The sequence below is a fragment of the Macaca nemestrina genome, chromosome 7 (assembly GCF_043159975.1).
Source record: "Macaca nemestrina isolate mMacNem1 chromosome 7, mMacNem.hap1, whole genome shotgun sequence".
Classification (NCBI taxonomy): Eukaryota; Metazoa; Chordata; class Mammalia; order Primates; family Cercopithecidae; genus Macaca; species Macaca nemestrina.
Window position 1 is genome coordinate 14,241,669 of NC_092131.1, and position 20,944 is coordinate 14,262,612.

At 42.8% G+C, this 20,944-nt stretch overlaps 1 protein-coding gene across 14 annotated transcripts in view; it reads right to left on the reverse strand.

The window, feature by feature from the left end:
* The window catches only part of LOC105467518 (unc-79 homolog, NALCN channel complex subunit), a 279,040-nt gene that overhangs the window by 114,931 nt on the left and 143,165 nt on the right, over positions 1-20,944 (reverse strand). For 13 of the 14 annotated variants that reach the window (XM_011717155.3, XM_071099677.1, XM_071099671.1 and 10 more), the window contains 7 exons: positions 19,646-19,786; positions 16,832-17,053; positions 14,501-14,728; positions 12,582-12,723; positions 8,295-8,374; positions 8,062-8,210; positions 517-674 (listed from right to left, as the gene is read on the reverse strand). In XM_011717155.3, the coding sequence (XP_011715457.2) occupies positions 517-674; positions 8,062-8,210; positions 8,295-8,374; positions 12,582-12,723; positions 14,501-14,728; positions 16,832-17,053; positions 19,646-19,786 (1,120 nt within the window). The remainder of the gene's footprint in view (positions 1-516; positions 675-8,061; positions 8,211-8,294; positions 8,375-12,581; positions 12,724-14,500; positions 14,729-16,831; positions 17,054-19,645; positions 19,787-20,944) is intronic. The other variant, XM_071099670.1, reaches the window with a different exon arrangement.

The window sequence follows — 20,944 nt, forward strand, 5'->3', positions numbered from 1 at the left end:
AGTGAGCCGAGATCATGCCCCCGCACTTCAGCCTGGGTGACACAGCAAGACTCTGTCTCAAAAAAAAAAAGAAAAAAAAAAATCTCAATTTCTGGCATCACCCCCGCCTCCCACTGAGATTCTGATTCAGTAGCTCTAGGATGTGGCCAGATAATGTGCATTTTAACAAATATTCCCAGTAACTCTGATGCAAGTAAACTCACAGGTTGACTGCATCCAAGCCAGTGCCTGTTTGGGAGTAAACATGGGTGCAGTTAATCGTTACACTTGGGTAACAGGCATAAGCTGGGTCTGTCCGACGCAAACCCAGACAGGACCACCCTCCCTAAGGACAACTCTGCAAAATGCTGTTATTTTAGAGAGGAAGCTCAAAGCAGAACCCCCAAAGGAGACCAGCAAACGGGAGAATGCCTTTTAAAAAGAAAGGACAAGAAAGAAGGTGCCCCAAAAGATACCGTGACAAAAAAGATGTGTACCGTGTGACCCAGAATGAATTTTAAGCTAACACCGAGGTACCTGCTTCAAACCTCATCTTCCAGTCTTTGCTGTTGAAATTGCCATTTATGATTGTCCAGAAGATGTCAGCACCATGAGGAAGTGACAGGGCATGGAGGAGAAGAGGAACTGCCAGTGAAGACAGCTGAGAGAACTCGGATTTGACGACCCTCCACAGGCTAGGAAATCAAGGAGAAGCAAAGTGGTGACAGTTATCACAACCTTTCCAAAGAAAGATCCTGTCCTCTTAATTTACGGCAAGCATAGTTACTAGGCGGTGGGTAGGGGTGCTTTTGGTGAAATTACACTCATCCACAAGAGGATAATCCTCTGATAGACGTTTCCTATGCTCTGTCCTCTTAACGTGACACTAGAGAAAAACACTTCTACTTAACATTACATTTTACAACTTAAAAATCTGCATAATGTAAATTCAGTAATATAAGTGAACAATATAAATAAATGACTGTTCAGTAATATACAAAGTCAAAATTAGTTATGTTAGGATGATGGAGTAATACGTGATTTTTAAACATTTTCTTACAGTGAGCATCTGGGAAGTTTGGTTGGTTTGGCCTGCCCAGCCTCTTATGATGTCAAAGAACAACTCTTTTTCTCTTAATAACAGCCTCTCCAAGAAAGACAGTTCATCAGTCAAGCTCCCCAACCTTCTCTATCACAAGGGGGAATACAAACAGGCTGATCAACGAACGTCAACACCCTGAATAAAGTGATTAGCTAGGAGAAGGCATATGACTGAAGCATGGGAATAATTGAACTCTTATTTCAGGGACTGATACGCACTCTGGGAGAGAGAGGCTCTCTCTCCTTCTGAAATCTCAGGAACAAAGGGCAATGTCAGCCTGCAGCTGCCAATCACCCTCCTTCCCATCTCACAGGGACAGCCTGCACTTAACCGAGAAGCCAACACTTAGTTCCATTCCAGAAGCCAAGCCAGAGCTGGGCTGAGAGATGGGGAGGGAGTGAGAAAGGGGAGGAGGAAAAGACAGAGAAGGAGATCCCTGATAACATCTTGCACCTTAGCAGTTTCAGCTGAGTTTCTATCAAGTTCTACAGGAATAATTCTGAATATAATATATTTTAGGAATAATACATTATTGTTTCCATTTTTTTCAATTATTTAAAGTATGCCTTTTGGTTGTTTTTGTTGTTGTTTAGTTTTGTTTTCTATTTGACTCCAGAGTCAATATCAGAATCAAAACTACAGTTGACCCTTGAACAACACAGGTTTGAACTGTACGTACAGGTCCACTTACACATGGATTGTTTTCAATAAACATATTGAATTTTTTAGGAGATTTGCAACAATTTTAAAAAGTTCACAGATGTACCATGTAGCCTAAAAATAGTGAAAAAATTTAAGGAAAATTTATGTCGGCCGGGCATGGTGGCTCACGCCTGTAATCCCAGCACTTTGGGAGGCCGAGGTGGATGAATCACAAGGTCAGGAGATCGAGACCATCCTGGCTAACACGGTGAAACCCTGTTTCTACTGAAAATACAAAAAATTAGCCAGGCGTGGTGGCGGGCACCTGTAGTCCCAGCTACTTGGGAGGCTGAGGAAGGAAAATGGCATGAACCCGGGAGGCGAAGCTTGCAGTGAGCCAAGATTGCACCACTGCACTCCAGCCTGGGTGACAGAGTGAGACTCCCGTCTCAAAAAAAAAAAGAAAAGGTGTGTCATGAATGTATAAAATATATGTAGTTACTAGTCTATTTTAACATATACTACCATAAATTATACATGAATCTATTATAAAGAGTTAGGATTTATGAAAACTTACACACACAAACATTTACAGACCATACATGGCGCCATTCACAGTGGAGAGGAATGTTAAGCAAATGTAAAGATGCAGTATGAAATCATAACGGCATAAAATCAACTGTGGTACACACTGTACTACGGTAATAATTTTGTAGCCATCTCCTATTGCAATTCAGGTGAGCTCAAGTGTTGTCTCTCTGTGTGAGCAGCTCCTCTCTCCAGTAAATTGCAAATCACAGTAAAAAGTGATCCCTCGCAGTTCTCACGTCTTTTTCATTGTGTTTAGTGCAATACCATAAACCTTGAATAGCACCATGGGTCCCATACGAAGTGCCACTAGTGACGCTGGAAGTGCTCCCAGAAAGCAAACGAAAGTCACGACATTACTAAGAAAAGTTGAATTGCTTGATATGTACCATAGCTTGAAGTCTGCAGTTGCAGCTGCTCACCCTTTCAAATACACAATTCATCTTGTAAACAGATGGCATAAACTTACGGTATTGATAAACACAGTATGGTACTGTAAATGCATTTTCCTTATGATTTTCTCAATAACATTTTCTTTTCTCTGGCTTATTTTATTGTAAGAATACAATAAATAATGCATAAAACATACAAAATATGTGTTAATCAGCTCTTTATGTTATCATAAGGCTTCTGGTCAACAGGAAGCTATTAGAGGTTAAGTTTTGGGGAAGAGAAAAGTTAGACACAGATTTTCAACTGCACAAGGGTCAGCATTTGTACCTCCCCGTTGTTCAAGGGTCACCTGTATTTGTGACTTTACAAAGCTCATGCTGCACTGGTAAGAGAGGGGAAGAGTGACACGTGCCATCTCCATTTTACAGATAACATATGGAGGTACGAGCCACTCCAGTTGGCTGTTTTTCAGAAGGCATACCAGAGCTATAGAATGAAAAGGAGTGATTTTTTAAACGCCGTATGCTTAATCCAAATAGTGGAAGTCAGACAAATAGGGATCTCATCCCAACCCTGCCATTCATGAGCTGTGTAACCACATGCAAATTCTCTAAACCTTCGTGTCCTCCCAGTGTGGGCTGTATTAAATGAGATGTACAGAAAGCATGGCACTTAGTAGATATGCAGAAACCTCAAGCTGCTACCACTATCATGATGACAAGGATGATGATGCTTCCAGAGCACACAATAGGCCCCAGGAAGAGTGCAAAGGAAAAAGAAGGCATAATTTGTGCCTTCATGAACTTCCGGTTTAGTTGAAGAATGCAAACCAGGCAGCCCTGCTAGAAAACCATTTCCATGACAAAACCCAGGATTCGGCCAGTCCCATTCGGCTTTCCCAGCTCTCTAGGGCCGACTTGTTTGGAAACAAGCAGAGTAAGTTTTCCACAGGTCCTTTCATTGTTCATCATGGTTTTTGTGTCAGGGTGGCACTTTGCGGAGAAAACCTGGCCCTTTAAGGAGACAGCCTGGACTATGGACCCCAAAGACCGAGTGGGTGGTCCCGTGGCACTAACAGTCCATTTGGCACGTGTACATTCTGGGGGGTTGCTTTCACAATAAAAAAAAAAAATGTCCATTTTGTATTCCCATGTTGAATTCATGGAGTGTCTGCCTAAATCTCAGCCCCATTCCTTCACTCCTTTCGTCCAGATCTACTGATGGTCTCAAACTTCACACTGTTCCCTCCAGGTCATTCCTACTCTTCCCTACTCCAGGTCACCCATGTCTACCCTTTCCCTTTCCCCAGCTTCTTCCTCCCACTGCAGCTGCAGAATCCCTGTTTTCTAGGGAAGAAACTTCTGTAGATCCTCCACCTTTCTCATGGTATGCTTCTCTAGTGGGCTGAATAGCACTCCCTGAAAATTCATGTGCACTCGGAACCTCAAGGGGCCTTATTTAGATGTCATCAGTTAAGATGGGTTCCTACTGGATAGGGCGGGTCCTAAATATAATGAATGATTAGTCCCCCGGTAAGAAGAGGAAGGGACACTCAGGGACACACAGGGAAGAAGACCACGTGGCAAAGACTGGAGTGAGGCAGCTGCAAGCCAAGAAATGCCAACAATTGGTAGCAGCCATGAGAATCCAGGCGAGAGGCAAGAAAGGCTCCTCCCTTAGAGTTGTCACAGGGCGCACGGCCCTGCTGCCACCTGGACTTCAGATTTCTGGCCCCCAGAATTGTGAGAGAATAAACTTCAGTAATTTTAAGCCACTCAGTCACTCAGTTCACAGCAATTTGTTACAGCAGCCTAGGTAACTAGTGCAGCTTCCCCTTCCTCACTTAGCTGGAACCTCACATTTTTCCGGTAACACAATTTCTTATTATTGCTTGGAGTGAAATGGCACCAACATAATTCACTGCAGCCTCAAACTCCTGGACTCAAGCAATCCTCCCACCTCAGCCTCTGAGTAGCTGGGACTATAGGCTTCCACCACCATACCTGGCTAATTTTTTGCTTTAGTAGAGATGGGGTCTCACTATGTTGCCCAGGCTGATCTAAAACTCCTGGCCTTAAGTGTGCTCCCACCTCCGTTTTCTGACATGCTGGAATTACAGGGATGAGCCACTGTTCCTGGCCTTAAGTGTGCTCCCACCTCCGTTTTCTGACATGCTGGAATTACAGGGATAAGCCACTGTGCCTGGCCTTGAGATTTTCTCTTGAGAGTCCAGAGTCTCAATGAGTCTGGACTCCTGTCTTCACTGGGCCAAATGACCCTCGCTTCCCAAGACTTCCTCCAGGCCTCCTCTTAGCAGCCTCTTTCTTTTGAAACCCATGACATTGACGCACAGGGTCCTCTCCCAATTCTTTGTTCAGTTAGGGACCTAGCTCAGTCTTGCTCCTCAAGCAGGCCTCTGCAGATGCCGTCAGTGGATCAAGCCCCAGTTTCATTCACACCTCCTCATCCCCAGTGGCCTCTGTCTTTACTCTGCTGGATGAGATGCTGACCTCCCCTCTATAAGGCTGAGAACACCCCACTTCCCCCCATCCCCCAGCTCATCCTGACTGAGACTCCTCCGCCCTCTTCTCCATACTCCTCTCCCAAATATCAATTCTTCGGCTTCATCTGCATCCAGTCATAGAATGGATTCCAGAGACAACTGTTTCATTACTCTGGAATCCTCATCCCTCTGAGCTTCCATCATAACCATATCACCAGTCCCCGGTCCTGAATAGACCCTTTGCCCATCTGCTCTCATCCACTCCCAGGCCGCTGAGCACCAGAGGAAAAGAAACCCAAATCCCTACTAACTTGGTCCACTGCAAACTGGTGCTAGCTACCTCAGCCGAACCTAAAGCCTGCATGCTTTCCTCATGCAGGCTGTCTGGTACTCTCTTCCATGTTCCTGAAGCTCCCAATACAATGTCTATCATCCCCCTCTCAGGAGAAGACATCAACACCTTAATATTCTTAAGGGTTAAGTCAGCTGTTATAAACTCTCCTTAACACTTTCTCTTTTCCTCAAAATGTATCTTCTTTCAAAGGAAAGGGTATTCTTCCTGTTTTCCACCCAACCCTTTGTTCTTTTTTTTTTTTTTTTTTTTTTTGAGACAGAGTCTCGCTCTGTTGCCCAGGCTGGAGTGCAGTGGCGTGATCTCGGCTCACTGCAAGCTCCGCCTCCCGGGTTCACGCCATTCTCCTGCCTCAGCCTCCTGAGTAGCTGGGACTACAGGCGCCCGCCACCGCGCCCGGCTAGTTTTTTGTATTTTTAGTAGCGACGGGGTTTCACCGTGGTCTCGATCTCCTGACCTTGTGATCCGCCCGCCTCGGCCTCCCAAAGTGCTGGGATTACAGGCGTGAGCCACCGCGCCCGGCCGACCCTTTGTTCTTGATGGCACACTCTCCTGCCTTCCAAAACTTGGGCCCACTAACTGTTTACTTTCTCTGGCCCTTTCCCACTGACCATAAGTATGTTCAGATATTCTTTTTGTGGTTTTTTTTTTTGTTTTTTGTTTTTTGTTTTTGAGACGGAGTCCCGCTCTGTTGCCCAGGCTGGAGGGCAGTGGCGCAATCTCGGCTCACTGCAAGCTCTGCTTCCCGGGTTCGTGCCATTCTCCTGCCTCAGCCTCCAGAGTAGCTGGGACTACAGATGCCCGCCACCACGCCCGGCTAATTTTTCTGTATTTTAGTAGAGATGGGATTTCACTGTGTTAGCCAGGATGGTCTCAATCTGCTGACCTCATGATCCGCCTACCTTGGCCTCCCAAACTGCTGGGATTACAGGTGTGAGCCATTGCGCCTGGCCGTTCAGATTTTCTTTATCCTAAAAATCCTTAATGTATACTCCCTTTTCTCTCTAAGTATCTGATGTTTCCTTTCCTCTTCTAACAAACCTTTCAGAAGAAAGTTCTGCGTTGTGTGTTTATATTCAGTAAGCCTTTGCAATGTGCTCTTAGCACTCTCTTAAATTTGGATGTTTCCAAAAATCTCTCTTTTCTCCATACTCATTCTAGTAAAGCACACCTCTGACTCTATTTTAAGGTCTTCCATGGATCTCCAAACATCATTAAATAAAATCCCTATCTTCGAGGCCCTGCATACTTGGGTCCCAACCTACTTCTCCAGCCTCATTTTCCATTACTCCCTTACATCCACACCATCCAGCAAAAAATAAATAAATAAATAAAAATAAAATAAAGCTTTGGTATCCCCCAAGCATGCCCTGCTCATTTCTGGTCCCTTCTTTCCAAGTCTCCCATCTGTTTGCTCTTGACATTCCCAGGTTTTACAACATGTCCCACCCATCTCAAATCTCTACCAATGAAAATTCTGTCGTTATCTCAATGCCCATTCAGGCGGTATTGTCTCCAGAGCCTTTCATCATTCATCATTCATCCAGAAATGCTCTCTCCCACCTTTAAGCTGTATCAAGCAGTCATTTATCACATTCCCTTGGATTGACAGTGACGTACACATACATGAATATGAATCTTAGTTTAACCAAGACTGTCAAGTTTATATTCATCCTCTCGGGGTTATTATGAAGACCAGCTCTCTTCACTCTCAAATGTAGACAAATTTGAATACTAAATTAGATGGTCACCTTTTCTCTATATTGGATTCACCCCTTCCAAACTAGATTGCAAATTCCCTAAGAACCTAGAACAAGAATGTATACAATAAGCCCTCATATTTGTTGAATGAATAATAAATAAATAAACAAAATGAGTAAAGAAAGATAGAGCCTTAATGTGATTTGTCATCAGGTTAACCTGAACCAATCTTTTCCTTTTTTACTGACTCATTCTCATACATATAAAATAAGGATGTTTCTGATTTATTTCCAGGAAGATTGCAAGAGTTATTTTAAGGTTTTCAGGAGGAAAAACACTGTAAATCTAGGGTAACGTTTTATTATAATTTTCCAAATGTCTTACCAGTCTCTAAAAACTAACTTATCAGATAGCATATGGAGAGATTTAGATCTCTATTAGCAGTTCTATTTTAAGTAAGAAGGTAGGTAAGTCCTTAATTATACTAGGTAAATATTAACATTTTGGGGGCATTTTTCTATATTTTCTATATTCTTAAGCCATCTAACAAGTGAAAGGCATAAAATAATTTTTACTTTCACTTTTCTATTTATTCAGTATCTGGCAAATGGAAATTACCATTCCTTGTATTAACGTACTTTTAAATTAGACTAAAAAGGAAAATAAAAGCAGTTATAGGCAATCGAGCTGTCCTGGCTTGAAAAATAACCCAAACAAGCCAGTAAATCTTAATCTAACTTGAATTTTCACAACGAAAGCTTAATATATAAACAAACAAAATAAACCGTTAGGAAGACATACCTTGCAATCAACATATGGTCCTGAATGTAGGCTAAAAATTGAGGGTGATCTTTTCTGGCAAGGTATAAACACTCTCCATGCAGACAAAGAATCTTCAGGCAATTGAGCATATTAAAAAGAATGTCTGGCTCTTCAAACTTAGCCATTTCCTATACAAAAAACCACATGGTTACTAAGTTATCCAAAACAGTAATGCTAGCAAGCCAAGTATTCAAAGATATCAGAAAATATACCTGGAAAATGGTATATATTAGTCTCAATGTTACCGGAAGCTGTTGGTAGCAAAATTTTCTTTCAGTATCATTCTTTACTGCTGTGAAGAAATAATTACACAAAAATTAGGCTAACTCTTCATTTCCCCCATCATTCATCAATTTATCAAGATCATAAAAACCAACAGGAGTAACAAATTGACATAGAATATATGCAACATTGTTTGAGCAATGTTTTTATTTGCTCTCCAAATTAGCATATATCCCTGCTATGATACTAGTGCAGGAAATCTTCTGAATTGAGAATTCTCAGTTTCCATTTCCCACCGTGCAGTCCCTCATGAATTCAGATGTCTTTGGCTCCCTAGAGCTACCCCTACCCAGAGACATCTGCATACATGATGGACTGCACAGTGCTGCTAGTTCTGTTAGTTCTGTTGCTCCCTGAAGGGACTTGGAACCTGGCTAGCTATGCCTTCCTAATTGGAAGGGAGATATGCAGGTATGAGAGGTGTTCGGCCAGGCGCAGTGGCTCATGCCTGAAAATCCCAGCACTTTGGGAAGCCAAGGCAGGTGGATCACTTGAGGTCAGGAGTTCAAGACCAGCCTGGCCAATATGGTGAAACCCGTCTCTACTAAAAATACAAAAATTAGCTGGGTGTGGTGGTGGGCACCTGTAATCACAGCTACTTGAGGGCCGAGGCACGAGAATCGCTTGAACCCGCGAGGGTGGAGGTTGCAGTGAGCTGATACCGTGCCACTGCACTCCAGCCTGGGCGACAGAGCAAGACTCAGTCTCGAAAAAAAAGATAAAAAAGAGAGAGAGAGAGTTGTTCAAGTTGTACTACCAATTAAAGGAGTTTATCCCATGGATTCTCACAAAAAGAGGCACATTTTGAAACAGTTGAACATATTTAGATGAGAACAACTACTCATTATTTTCACCCTCTCGTGAGGATCTCTAAAACTTTTGCCCCCATACTGGGGGCAGTAATATATTATACGTGAGACATGCTAGAGAAAAGAATTCACAAGTTAATCAGATGCAGAAACTAATGCAAAATGTGTTAAAATCACCATTACACGTTTTGGCAATCCCTAGGATCAGAGGCAATGGCAGTCAAATTCTCTTGGTCTAGATACTGAAAAGTCCATTGGGAATCTCCCGCCTGAAGGTATTTTAAATGCTTGTCATAAGTACTTGACTGTTTTGTTTGATGTGAACGTTTTCAATACATTTTTGGTGGTGGACATATCTGACCGCTACAGGAAATAGGGGCCAGGCCTCAAGATGGGAAAAAGGGAATCACATTAGAAGGGAGGGGAAGCCTCTGAACACGTGTCGACAGAGCACCCCTGAATTCTAGGACGGTAGAGCTCCAGATCACCACCTGAAGGCCCACAGAGCAGAAGCAGGAGGGAGGCTCTGAAGAGCAGGCAACCCTGGTCTTGGAAGAAAGAGAAGAGGGGCTCTCCTGAGGAGACAATTTATAACTGCACCCTGCAAGACAACAGAGAGCCTGACCAGGAAAAGAGGCTAAAGCTGCCACAGGAGCCCGGAGGAGCATGTAGGGGAGAACAAAGCATGTGTTTTAATAAGTGGACTGTATAACAATTCAGCAAGGAAAAGAAAAACATTTAAAAATAAATTGCTGGCCAGGTGCAGTGGCTCACACCTATAATCCTAGCACTTTGGGAGGCTGAGGTGGGTGGATCACTTGAGGTCAGGAGTTCGAGACCAGCCTGAACAACATGACAAAACCCATCTCAAAAAAAAAAAAAAATTAGTTGGGCATGGTGGCGGGCGCCTGTAGTCCCAGCTACTCAGGAAGCTGAGACATGAGAATTGCTTGAACCTGGGAGGTGGACGTTGCAGTGAGCCGAGATCACACCACTGCACTCCAGCCTGGGCAACAGAGTAAGACCCTGTCTCAAAAAAAAAGAAAAGAAAAAAAAATTGCTTAGTTTTAACCATTGTTCCAATACAATATTACATAGAAATAAAAGTAGCAGTTAATTGATCTGTGTGCAAGCTTAGATTTAAAAAATATATTTGCATAGAAAGAGGAGAGTCTATTGGATCATGCGTGAAGTCCCAGCTTCCCTTAGGCATGAATGCTTAAGAGAAACATAACTGTAGGCCTGGGCCCTGGCTGCTGCAGCACCTAAAACAAGTTAATTAATCCTAAACTAAACTAGAAGTTGGGTTCTAGTCCCAACTCTGCCATTAATTAGTTGTTTCCAATTCCCAGATCCCCATCCCAGGGATACCCAGACTTGGAGCTGGGGAGTGGAGCTTTTGTTTGTGTTTCTGCTTCTCAGTGACTCCGATGTTCCGTTACAGCTCTGGAATCATGTGAAATATGAAGTACAAATTGTGAATGAATAGTAGGAGTGACATGACCAGGGGCAAGTCGTTTAACCCATCTGGGATTTATTTTCCTCATCTGCCAAGTGCAAAGCCTAAATAAACTGGATCAGCAGATTGTAAACTTCTTTTCTGCAGAATATTTTGTTTACAGAAAATCTTAGAATTCCAACACATGGCCGGGTGCTGTGGCTCACTCTTGTAATCCCAGCACTTTGGGAGGCTGAGACGGGTGGATCGCTTGAGCCTAGGAGTTTGAGAATAGCCTGAGCAACATGGTGAAACCCCAACTCTACAAAAAGTTTTAAAATATTAGCTGGGCATGGTGGAGCATGTCTGTGGTCCCAACTACTCGGGAGGCTCAGGTGGGAGGACTGCTTGAGCCCGGGAGGCCAAGGTTGGAGTGAGCCGTGATCACGCTCTCCTGCACTCCATCCTGAATGACAGAGCAAGACCCCGTCTCAAAAAAAAAGAACTCCAACATACGAAAGAGAACAAGTCGTCAGAGTAATCTGGCAGAAGCAAGGTGGGGAGCCTGCTGGGTCTTTATATTTTGCCCTCCTCTTTCCCCCAGGGGTTGCCCCAATTGAGGATGTTCCAAAAAAAATCACACCGAGCCTTTACAGCTCCAAGAAATGCACACTGAAAACCAGTGAACCAGATAATCTCAGGTATTCCTTCAAATTCTAAGGTTTATGACATGAAATAGTGTAAGGTGAGATATTCATACACAATTCACTGTTCATATGATCCATGGAGAAGCAGTTAGTTCCGACCAAAGATTTTGTAGGGTTACTTTCATCTGAATAAGACACCTCCACAGTTGCAATGAACCCCAGAAAACAGTCCCCTAATAATATCTGCTGCTCATTGAAGGAATGATGCCAAGCCCATGCCTCCTAATACTGGAGTGGGCTTCCAGGAGCAAGCTTTTTTTTTTTTTTTTTTTTTTTTGAGCAGAGTTTCATTCTCATCGCCCAGGTTAGAGCACAATGGCGCAATCTCGTCTCACTGCAACCTCCGCCTCCCCAGTTCAAGTGATTCTCCTGCCTCACTTGCACCTCAATCCCATGCAAGCTGGGATTGCAGGCATGAGCCACCACGCTTGGCTAATTTTGTATTTTTAGTAGAGACGGGGTTTCTCCACGTTGGTCAGGTTGGTCTTGAACTCCCGATCTCAAGTGATCCGCCCACCTCAGCCTCCCAAAGTGCTGGGATTACAGGAGTGAGCCACTGTACCCAATCAGAAGCAAGCTATTCCAACTCTTTCAGATCATGGATGCAGGAAGATTGAAAAGCTGCCCAAATCTGCCCCAGGTCTCATATAGATCCCCAGAATGCCACCATCCAGAGCTAGAAATCAGGCTTTCCCAGAGGCATGTGGGGCCACATCCTGAAATCCCTAAATGCCGTCATGTGAAAGGAGCTAGAGTACGATTCCTGAGCATGTCTGCCATCTCGCTTGCCCCCATTGCGTCCACCCAAGAACCTTGAGACAAATGAGAAAGAGGCCACTCCCCAGCCCCAGCTAAGAGCCAACAAAGTAGCCTCCAAGCTCAACCTGCACAGCCCAACCGCCAGAGCCCCATTCTTCTATCCAAACACACTCTGCTTTGGCCAGATGCCCTAAGTGGCTGTCAAGATTGTCAGCGCCCAGCCTTGGTCCACAGAGAACACTAGGCATTGTAAGTAGCGAGGCGATGAGTTTTTATTGAAAACCAGCACCTACTGCCAGAAAGATGCTCAGGGAACTGGGTTCTATGGGAACTGCAATGGATCTGTTCACTTTATAATCTGCTGGGAAATGTTCCTCTGCATGAGTCTGTACTAAGGAAACCACGTCTGAATTTGCCCAAGTCGATGTTAAACCAAGAACCCAGGGATTTGAACATCAGGCCCTGTGCACACAGTACACTCCCCAGCAGTCAGAGCACACCTACCAGCACGTTCCACAGGCTCGGTGCGATTGCCTGGGTTCTCCCCATGCTTGCTTGAAGGATTCTCCTCCTCCTCCCCTTCAGGGCCTATGATAAACTCTGGTCTGGAAGAAAGGAGGCTATCCTCAAGGCTGTCTGTGGGCTCCTGAAATAAACAGGACAGGCAGCCAGGTAAGCGGCCCTGGAGGGGTGTCAGGAACCGTTCACTCAGCTCAGCAAAGCTGGACTGCACACCTGCTGTGTCCTGGGCCCCATGCTGCTGCCGCCAGAGGCCAAGGCACCACACCCCAAAAGACCTCGAGCTTATTGCCAGAACAGTGAAAAGAAAGCTCTATCCGCTATTGCTGAAACATTTTCTTTCACTTCAAATATATATAGAAGATCAAAAACATCATTAAATCTTCCTAGGTCTGCTTTCTCACCTCAAGTCACTCCCACCCAAGTGCATGTTTTTCAATAACAGGACTTAATTAGGAAGGAATAATAAGGGGTTCACAGAGCTATATTAAGATGCAAATGTCTGGGCACCGTGGCTCACGCCTATAATCCCAGCACTTTGGGAGGCCGAGGTGGGCGGATCACGAGGTCAGGAGTTCGAGTCCAGCCTGACCAACATGGTGAAACCCCGTCTCTACTAAAAATACAGAAATTAGCTGGGCATGGTGGCACACACCTGTAATCCCAGCTACTAGGGAGGCTGAGGCAGGAGAATTGCTTGAACCTGGGAGGCGGAGGTTGCAGTGAGCTGAGATTGCACCACTGCACATCAGCCTGGGCGACAGAGCAAGACTCCATCTCAAAAAACAAGATGCAAATACTGGCCAGGTGCGCTGGTTCATGCCTGGAATCCCAGTGCTTTGGGAGGCTGAGGCAGGAGGATTGCTTGAGGGCAGGATCTGAGACCAGCCTGGGCAACACAGTGAGACCTCATCTCTAAAAGAATGTTTTAAATTCTCCAGGCATGGTGGCATGCCTGTGCCCAGTTACCCAGGAGGCTGAGGTGGGAGGATCCCTTAAACCCAGGAGTTCAAGGCTGCAGCTATTCATGATCCCACCACTGCAATCCTAGGTGACAGAGCAAGACCCTATCTCTAATAATAATAATAATAATAATAAATAAATTTTTAAAAAAATTTAAAGACACAAATACTGGTTGTCCAGGGTAGTCAAATTTTTAGGAGCAAGAAACTGCTATAACATGTGAGTTACAGACAGCAAGGTATGGCAACCCAAGTGTCTGTCAACAGCTAGCTGGAGAAACAATTTAAAAATGCATACATTTGGCCAGGTATGGTGGCTCACGCCTGTAATCCCAGCACTTTGGGAGGCCGAGGAGGGTGAATCACTTGAGCTCAGGAGTTTAAGACCAACTGGGTAACATGGCAAAACCCTGTCTCCACAAAAAATAATTTAAAAATTAGCCAGGCATGGTAGTGGGTGCCTGTAGTCCCAGCTGCTTGAGGGGCTGAGGTGGGAGAATCACCTGAGCCTGGGAGGCAAAGGTTGTAGTGAGCATGATTGAGCCACTGCACTCCAGCCTAGGAGACAGAGTGAGACACTGTCTCAAAAAAAAAAAAAAAAAAAAAAAAATTTACAGTATTCATTATCACTTAAACTTTGTAATATAACTTTGTGATAAAAGTTATTTCAAGAATACTAGTAATGCATGAAACCATATGAATGGAGGCGCTACAACCCTCACTCAAGCCACTTAATAGAATTCTGTATAGTGTGGCTCCAGTTTGTATCCCTTTCCAAGAGCCTGAGTCGGCGGAAGCAATGGGAAAAGTTTCTTTTAACACAGTCTCACGTATAACCCAGCACGGAGTCTAAGATGATGCTGGAGGAAGACTCCATTACATCAGCTACTGCAGTCTTTAATGCTATTATACATGGGTCATCTTGTTTCTTCAACTGCTTACCACCAGCCGGCTTTCTTCTTTGGGAGCTAGTCTCTCCAGGAGTTCACAAGCAAGCTGATAGCAGAGGATACTAGACTGACATAAGTTGCACTCGATTGCTTTTTCGTCCTTCTGGCAGGTGTGGGATCCCCCCCAGGGGGCTTGGAAAACATTGTTTATAATAGAAATAATGTCCTTTGATAAGCTGTGCTCTAAACCCATCGTGATTCCATCATCTTGTAACTCCATCTGAAAGACATCGAAAAAAGGACACACACACACACATACACACACACAGGAAAAAAAAAAAAAGAAGAAGAAGAAGGAGTTTGGTCCATTTGTCCAATATTCCATTGGCACACTACTTGGGGATAATTTTCACTAACTGGCAGCAATATTGAATTGTTTAAAGACAATATAGGCTTCAAGACCATGAATATACATTGCTGTCCATGGGTTGTTTCTAGAAGGAATATAAACACAAGACGAAGCAATCGGAATTATTTTAAAAATCATGTGGGACATTTAAAAGAGAGCTGTTGTTGTTTTTGGCTCATCAGTTTGTGAGATTTTACACATTTTAAAAATGCTCCTCCTCACCTAGAGTCCAGATCTTGGTTTCTAAATACCATGAGCTGCTAAAAGGAACCAGGGCTCCTTGGAGAAATGGCTGAATTCCAGGGCTGGGGCTAGGAAAATATAAGATGAGCCCGGAACATCTTGTTGCACCAGAAATTAAGGAAGAGTTCACGGAATGATGTGGACGTGCCAAAAGAACACAGGAGCCAGCTTGAAAAGATTCCCACTGGCCAATTTGTGGAACACGAGCATCAAGATACAGAATCACAGTAACAGATTATAACCCACCAAATAACATAAAAATCCCTGGGCACTGCGGGAATAAGTAGATAAATAAATAAACACATAAATGGGAAAGAAGGAGAAACTATTCCATCAGTAGAGTACCAGCGAATACATTTAGAAGAAATGATGGAATTGGAAAATTATCACTTGACTGTCATGATAGTAATAATTGATGAATCATCCATTGATGGTAAAACTAGTGGATGAAAGTCTGATAAATAAATAGGAAATCCATAAGGTATTTACAAATTACTTATTAGTTACAAAAGGGAAAATAGTGACTTTATCACAGAAAAATCTGGCAGATTCTGGTCACTTGGTTAAGGTGACCGAAGTTATCATCGCAGTAATGGGACATTATTATCTTACGCCTGCTGACATGATGCATTACAAAGGACATAACATCACATCTGTGGTCTTCCTACCAAAAAATGCATGACCCAAATTAATTCATAAGGAAGCATCAGGCAAACTCAAATCAAGGGAGAGTCCACAAAATAACTAGACTATACTCTTCAAAAATGTCAAGGCCCCATAAGTATAGACACCCACGAGGTACCCACAAAAATTAAAAAAAATTTTTTTTTTAAAAGTCAAGGATGTGAAAGATAAAGACGAAGGAACTGTCCTAGATTAAAGAATACAAAGGAAACAGTACATATAATTGCAATGAGTGCTTCTAAATTGTTCCTTAATCAAAGCCAGGCTTTCTTCTCTTGCTATAAAGATATTACTATTATATCAATTTTTAAAATTAATAATTTCTGTAAGTTATATAGTAGTACTATAACACTATTAATTTCCTGATTTTGATAATTGTACTATGTTTATGTAAGAGAATGTCCTTATTTTTTAGAAAATACACTCTGAAGTGTTTAGGGATAAAAGGACATCATGTCTGCAATTTAGTCTCAAACAATCTATTAAAAAATTAATGCATACACATGCAGAGAAAGAGAGAGAGAAGCAGATGTGGTAAATGTTAACATCGGGAGAATTGCAGGGAGGAGTATTTGGAAATTCTTTATAGTATTCTTGTAACTTTTCTGCAAATCTGAAATTGTTTCAAAATAAAAGGTTAAAAAGAAATGTTCTCATCAAAACCTTTTTAACTTCTCTTTTAAAATTAACTTTAAAAATGAATGTATGAAATATATTAAAATTAGCTTCATCACTATAGAGTTGTTGCCCCTCCCAACAATAGTATCATACTTTTTGTTCATGCAATTTACTTAACAGAATCAATTCTAATGACGCTAAGGTGTTTCTAAAATTCAATCCATTCTCATATGTCAACATCACTGCAGATATTCACATAAGTAGTTTTCAGACTCTCTGGGAAATCCCCAAAGGAGTTTGCAAAAGGTCTTGGGTGATGCTGCATCATTTCGGTAAGTGTGGAGATGCCTGACACATGGAAAGAATTGCTGTACAATGCTTTCTCTCATTCTTCACCTCTGAACTAAAGGAAGCTCATGCTTCAGCTACCTGCTTCAGGAGAAGATCAAACATGAGGATGAAACAATTTAGATTCATTTCATCATCTTCACAATCAAAGTCAATAGTCCTTCCTCCTGGGTGTCCAAAATTCTTGAAAGGGCTACGAAATGGACTACGCATAGGACTCCGAAACGGACTCTGGAAAGGACTATGAAATGGACTGAGCATATTGTGCTGAACTCGTCGACCAGGATCAGAGGCAACACTCACCTACAAGAAAGAATGGCAACACAGAAATGAACTCACAGAAGCTCAAATGGCTGTGTAAAATATCTGGGGACTCTATGGAAGGTATTTCCAGCTGTCACACTTATTTCCTTCCTTAACCATCGGCATTAGTATCTCCAAATACTAAGGATTCTCTCTATATATAAAAACAAAAAATAAAACCACTCAAACTTCCTAGTTGTCAGGAAGTGACATCAACACGCCAAAGAATGAAGGCATCTGCCATTACATTTTTCAACCCATCAAACAAGTCCAATTAGACCAGATTGTTTGAATATACTGAAAACCGTACCCTGAAAAATGAGAATTTACAAAAGTAAAATATTGCAAGATAATGTTTAGAATCAGAAGCACAGAATCTCAGATTGACACGATTGGTTAAAAGATGGTCTCTGGGGATTACAAGTAGTAAACTATTATGGGTCGACAATATATGATAAACCTTTTATACTGATTATTCTCCATTTGTCCACCCAACCCCCATTCAGACCTTTACTACCTCCTTGGCCCTACTCTATGCCCAAGAAGTCATGGACTGAGTCTCCTCTGGCTCCTTTGCTGCGTAGCTTCCAGCTGGGTTAAGTCAATGGTTTTTATTCTTTGGATTTTTTTGTCACTGTTTTGCTTTGGGACAGAGTCTTGCTCTCTTGCCCAAGCTGGAGTGCAGCGGCATGATCATGGCTCACTGCAGGCTTGACCTCCTAGGCTCAAGCAATCCTCCCACCTCAGCCTCCCAAGTAGCTGGGACTACAGGCTTGCACCACCAGGCCCAGCTAATTTTTTGAAAATTTTTTTGTAGAGACAAGGTCTCATTATGTGGCCCAGGCTGGTCTCTAACTCCTGGACTCAAGCAATCCTCCCACTTCAGCTCCCGAAGTGCTGGGATTAGAGGCATGAGTCACCAAACCTGGCTGGGTTCAGTGAATGGGAGGCACCAGCAGAAGTCCTGAAAGCTGGAGGAGAGGCAGAAGTATTCCCCTTCTCCCTGCCTACTTGGGTGCTACATCTCCGGGAGCATCTCTAGCACTCCATAACTTCTCCAACCAGCCCTTTCTTACAGTTCAGCTCCTGTTTGGTACCCCAGGAGCTCCTTCCCTTGTTCCTTCAGCCCTGGGGATGTAAGGACTTTCTCCTGGACTGTTCCTGGACTCTGAGTGCCTTGTGCACCCGTACTGCTCCTTTAGCTCCCTTAAGCTTTCCCATAACACTATAGGCAGAATCTCCATTAAAGTCGTCATTTAAACTATCTGGGATAAATTCTGAATCGGGATCCTGACTAACACATCTGTACATCACTCTCAAATCATATTTCTCTCTCTTTCTTTTTCTTTTTCAATTTTTATTTTAGAATCAGGGGACACGTGCAGGTTTGTTACAAAGTTATATTGAGTGATGCTGAGGTTTGGGATGTGATTGAACCTATCACCTAGGATATTTTTCTGTCTTAAAAATCTTTGTGGTAACAACAAAGCTCTTCAAACACCATTTTCAAGGTAAAGAGGAAGATGACCCCATTAAGAATGAGAATACCCAAGCATTCACGGTGTTATCTGTAGGAAATCACTTCACTTCACTGAACATCAGGTTAGGCAGTTGTAAAATGAAGATAATGAGTTCTTCCCTGGCTGCCTCACACAATCCTGTGATATTGTTTATTGTGAACACATTGCACAGAGTAAAGTGCCACACAAAGGAATGTCATTTTAAAGGTTACGGAAGAAAGAAATAAAGTATAGATGGTTGGCAGCTGGCTCCTATCAGGCAGATGACAAAATAAGTAATGATATTCTTTAAAAACAATGAATACAAACCCATAATCATGTTCCATTTTTTAATCCCTAGATATCAGGAGGAATGGCAGGAGGCCTGTGGCATACAGTGGGGGAAATTTTGTAGAGAGGCTTGACAAGGAAAGAGTGGTGAACATTTTCTGCCAACCATGCAATAAGAGTCAACCTTTCCACAGCTGCTCATGGCCTGAGAACAGCAGCACATCAGCAGAGACTCTACATCAGCAGAGGCCTCCATAGAAAAATAATCAAAGCTGTCCAGCAGTTTGTATACACTTTAGACCAGACTATCTTGACTTTTCTCATCTACAGTGATGCAAAGGGGTCAAGAAAGTGGGCTCAGTTGGTTCACAGTGACAGCATCCCTCACATTCACCACTAGTTGATCATATCGTCCCAAAAGACAAGGAAAAAAAATCATCCAAACTCCTGCCAAACTCCTCACCCCCAAAGTGAAGCACTGATCTGCCTAGGAGCTGGTGAAAAATTCTTATTCAGCAGGAGACTCATAAAAATAGAATGTTACCAAAAAGCTACTCTTTTTCATCAAGGGAGAGAGCTAAAATTCAAAGCAATTAAAAAGAAAATGAAAACTCAATAACTTACTGATTATATACTATACCAAACAAATGTGACTATTTAATGCACTTAAAAGATGAACACAGCGAGATGGGAGGAAAACACATTTTTGGTTTCTTATGACAGTACTTTCAGGCTTAGGATAACTGACAAGGGTTTTCAAAATTTTTAAAAGTAAGACAAGAACAAATGTGGCAATAATTACCCTTCGAGATGCAAGGTTCCCTGCCAGTTCACTGACTCTTGATTTTCTTTGATTTGCCAGCTCTTTGACCGAATTAACTCCATCAGAAAACATACTTATTAGGAGTTGAAGTGGAACCATGATATCTAACTCCGATAATACCTAGGGGAAAAAAGGCATATATCCCCCAAAAAACACATGTAAATTTTAAAACTCAAAAAAGCTACATTTAGCCTTCTTTTTCCAAAGCAAATTGTTGAACATGAGGATATTTAGCCTTGCATGTATTCTATCAACAGTCATCCTCCAATTTTCATACTAAGAAAATCAAAGTTATCATTGAACTTTCTCCTTTCCTCACCCCCAGCATCTAATAGGTCACCATGTTCTTTCTACTAACACTTCTCAGTTTCTCTTGACGCTGTCCCCGACTCTCCATACCCACCGCTAGTGCCTCAGGTCCCCACCTTTCTCCTAGACTAGCACTGCTTCTCCAGTCCATCCCCACTCTGATCTCAATGACCCATCCCATCTTGCTGTCTGGTACAACTTGGTGTCAATCTGGGCCCAAATCAAGTCACCTTCTCTGTCATTAATTTTCTGGAAAAAAATGCCTTCTTCCTTCAGACAGAATTAATCCATCCCTGTTCTGTGCTTTCTTAACCTTTATACATACCTTTATTAGAGCAATTATTACTTTTTCTTCTGTTTAATTATCTCATCCTATCCCTCCCACTGAGAGCTGCTTAAAGAAAGCAAGTATGCAGAAAGGACTATTTCTGGTCCCACTTTTATTCCAGTGCCTATTCCAGTGCCTGGCCCATGGGAGCTCTTGCATGTGTTTCCACAATTAATTATAAATGAGTCAACTCTAACCACTATAGTGTCCACTCTAACCTCTAAATAGACCAAGGCTGGAAAACCTCCTTCAGCTGCAGCACTCTGTCTTATAAATCAAGGCTGGATGAAAGCCCAGTCTGTAAAACGTGTAAATGTTGCCGCTGTAGCTATACGGGTCAAAGCTGTATGGGCTCATCCCCAAGGAGAACAGTGTAAGGACTGTGCAACTGGGTAACTGAGGCAACATCCAGCCATGTGTAGGAAGACTGGCTTTCTTCAAAGGAGAATTACCTCACTGAAATCCATTTGGGAATAAATGGTTAAAATTCTAAATCCCAAAGTTGACTATTTTTTTTTTTTATGAGACAGGGTCTCACTTTGTTGCCCAGGCTGGAGTGCAGTGGCCTGATCATAGCTCATTGCAGCCTTGATCTCGTGGGCTCAAGAGATTCTCCTGGCTCAGCCTCCCAAGTAGCTGGG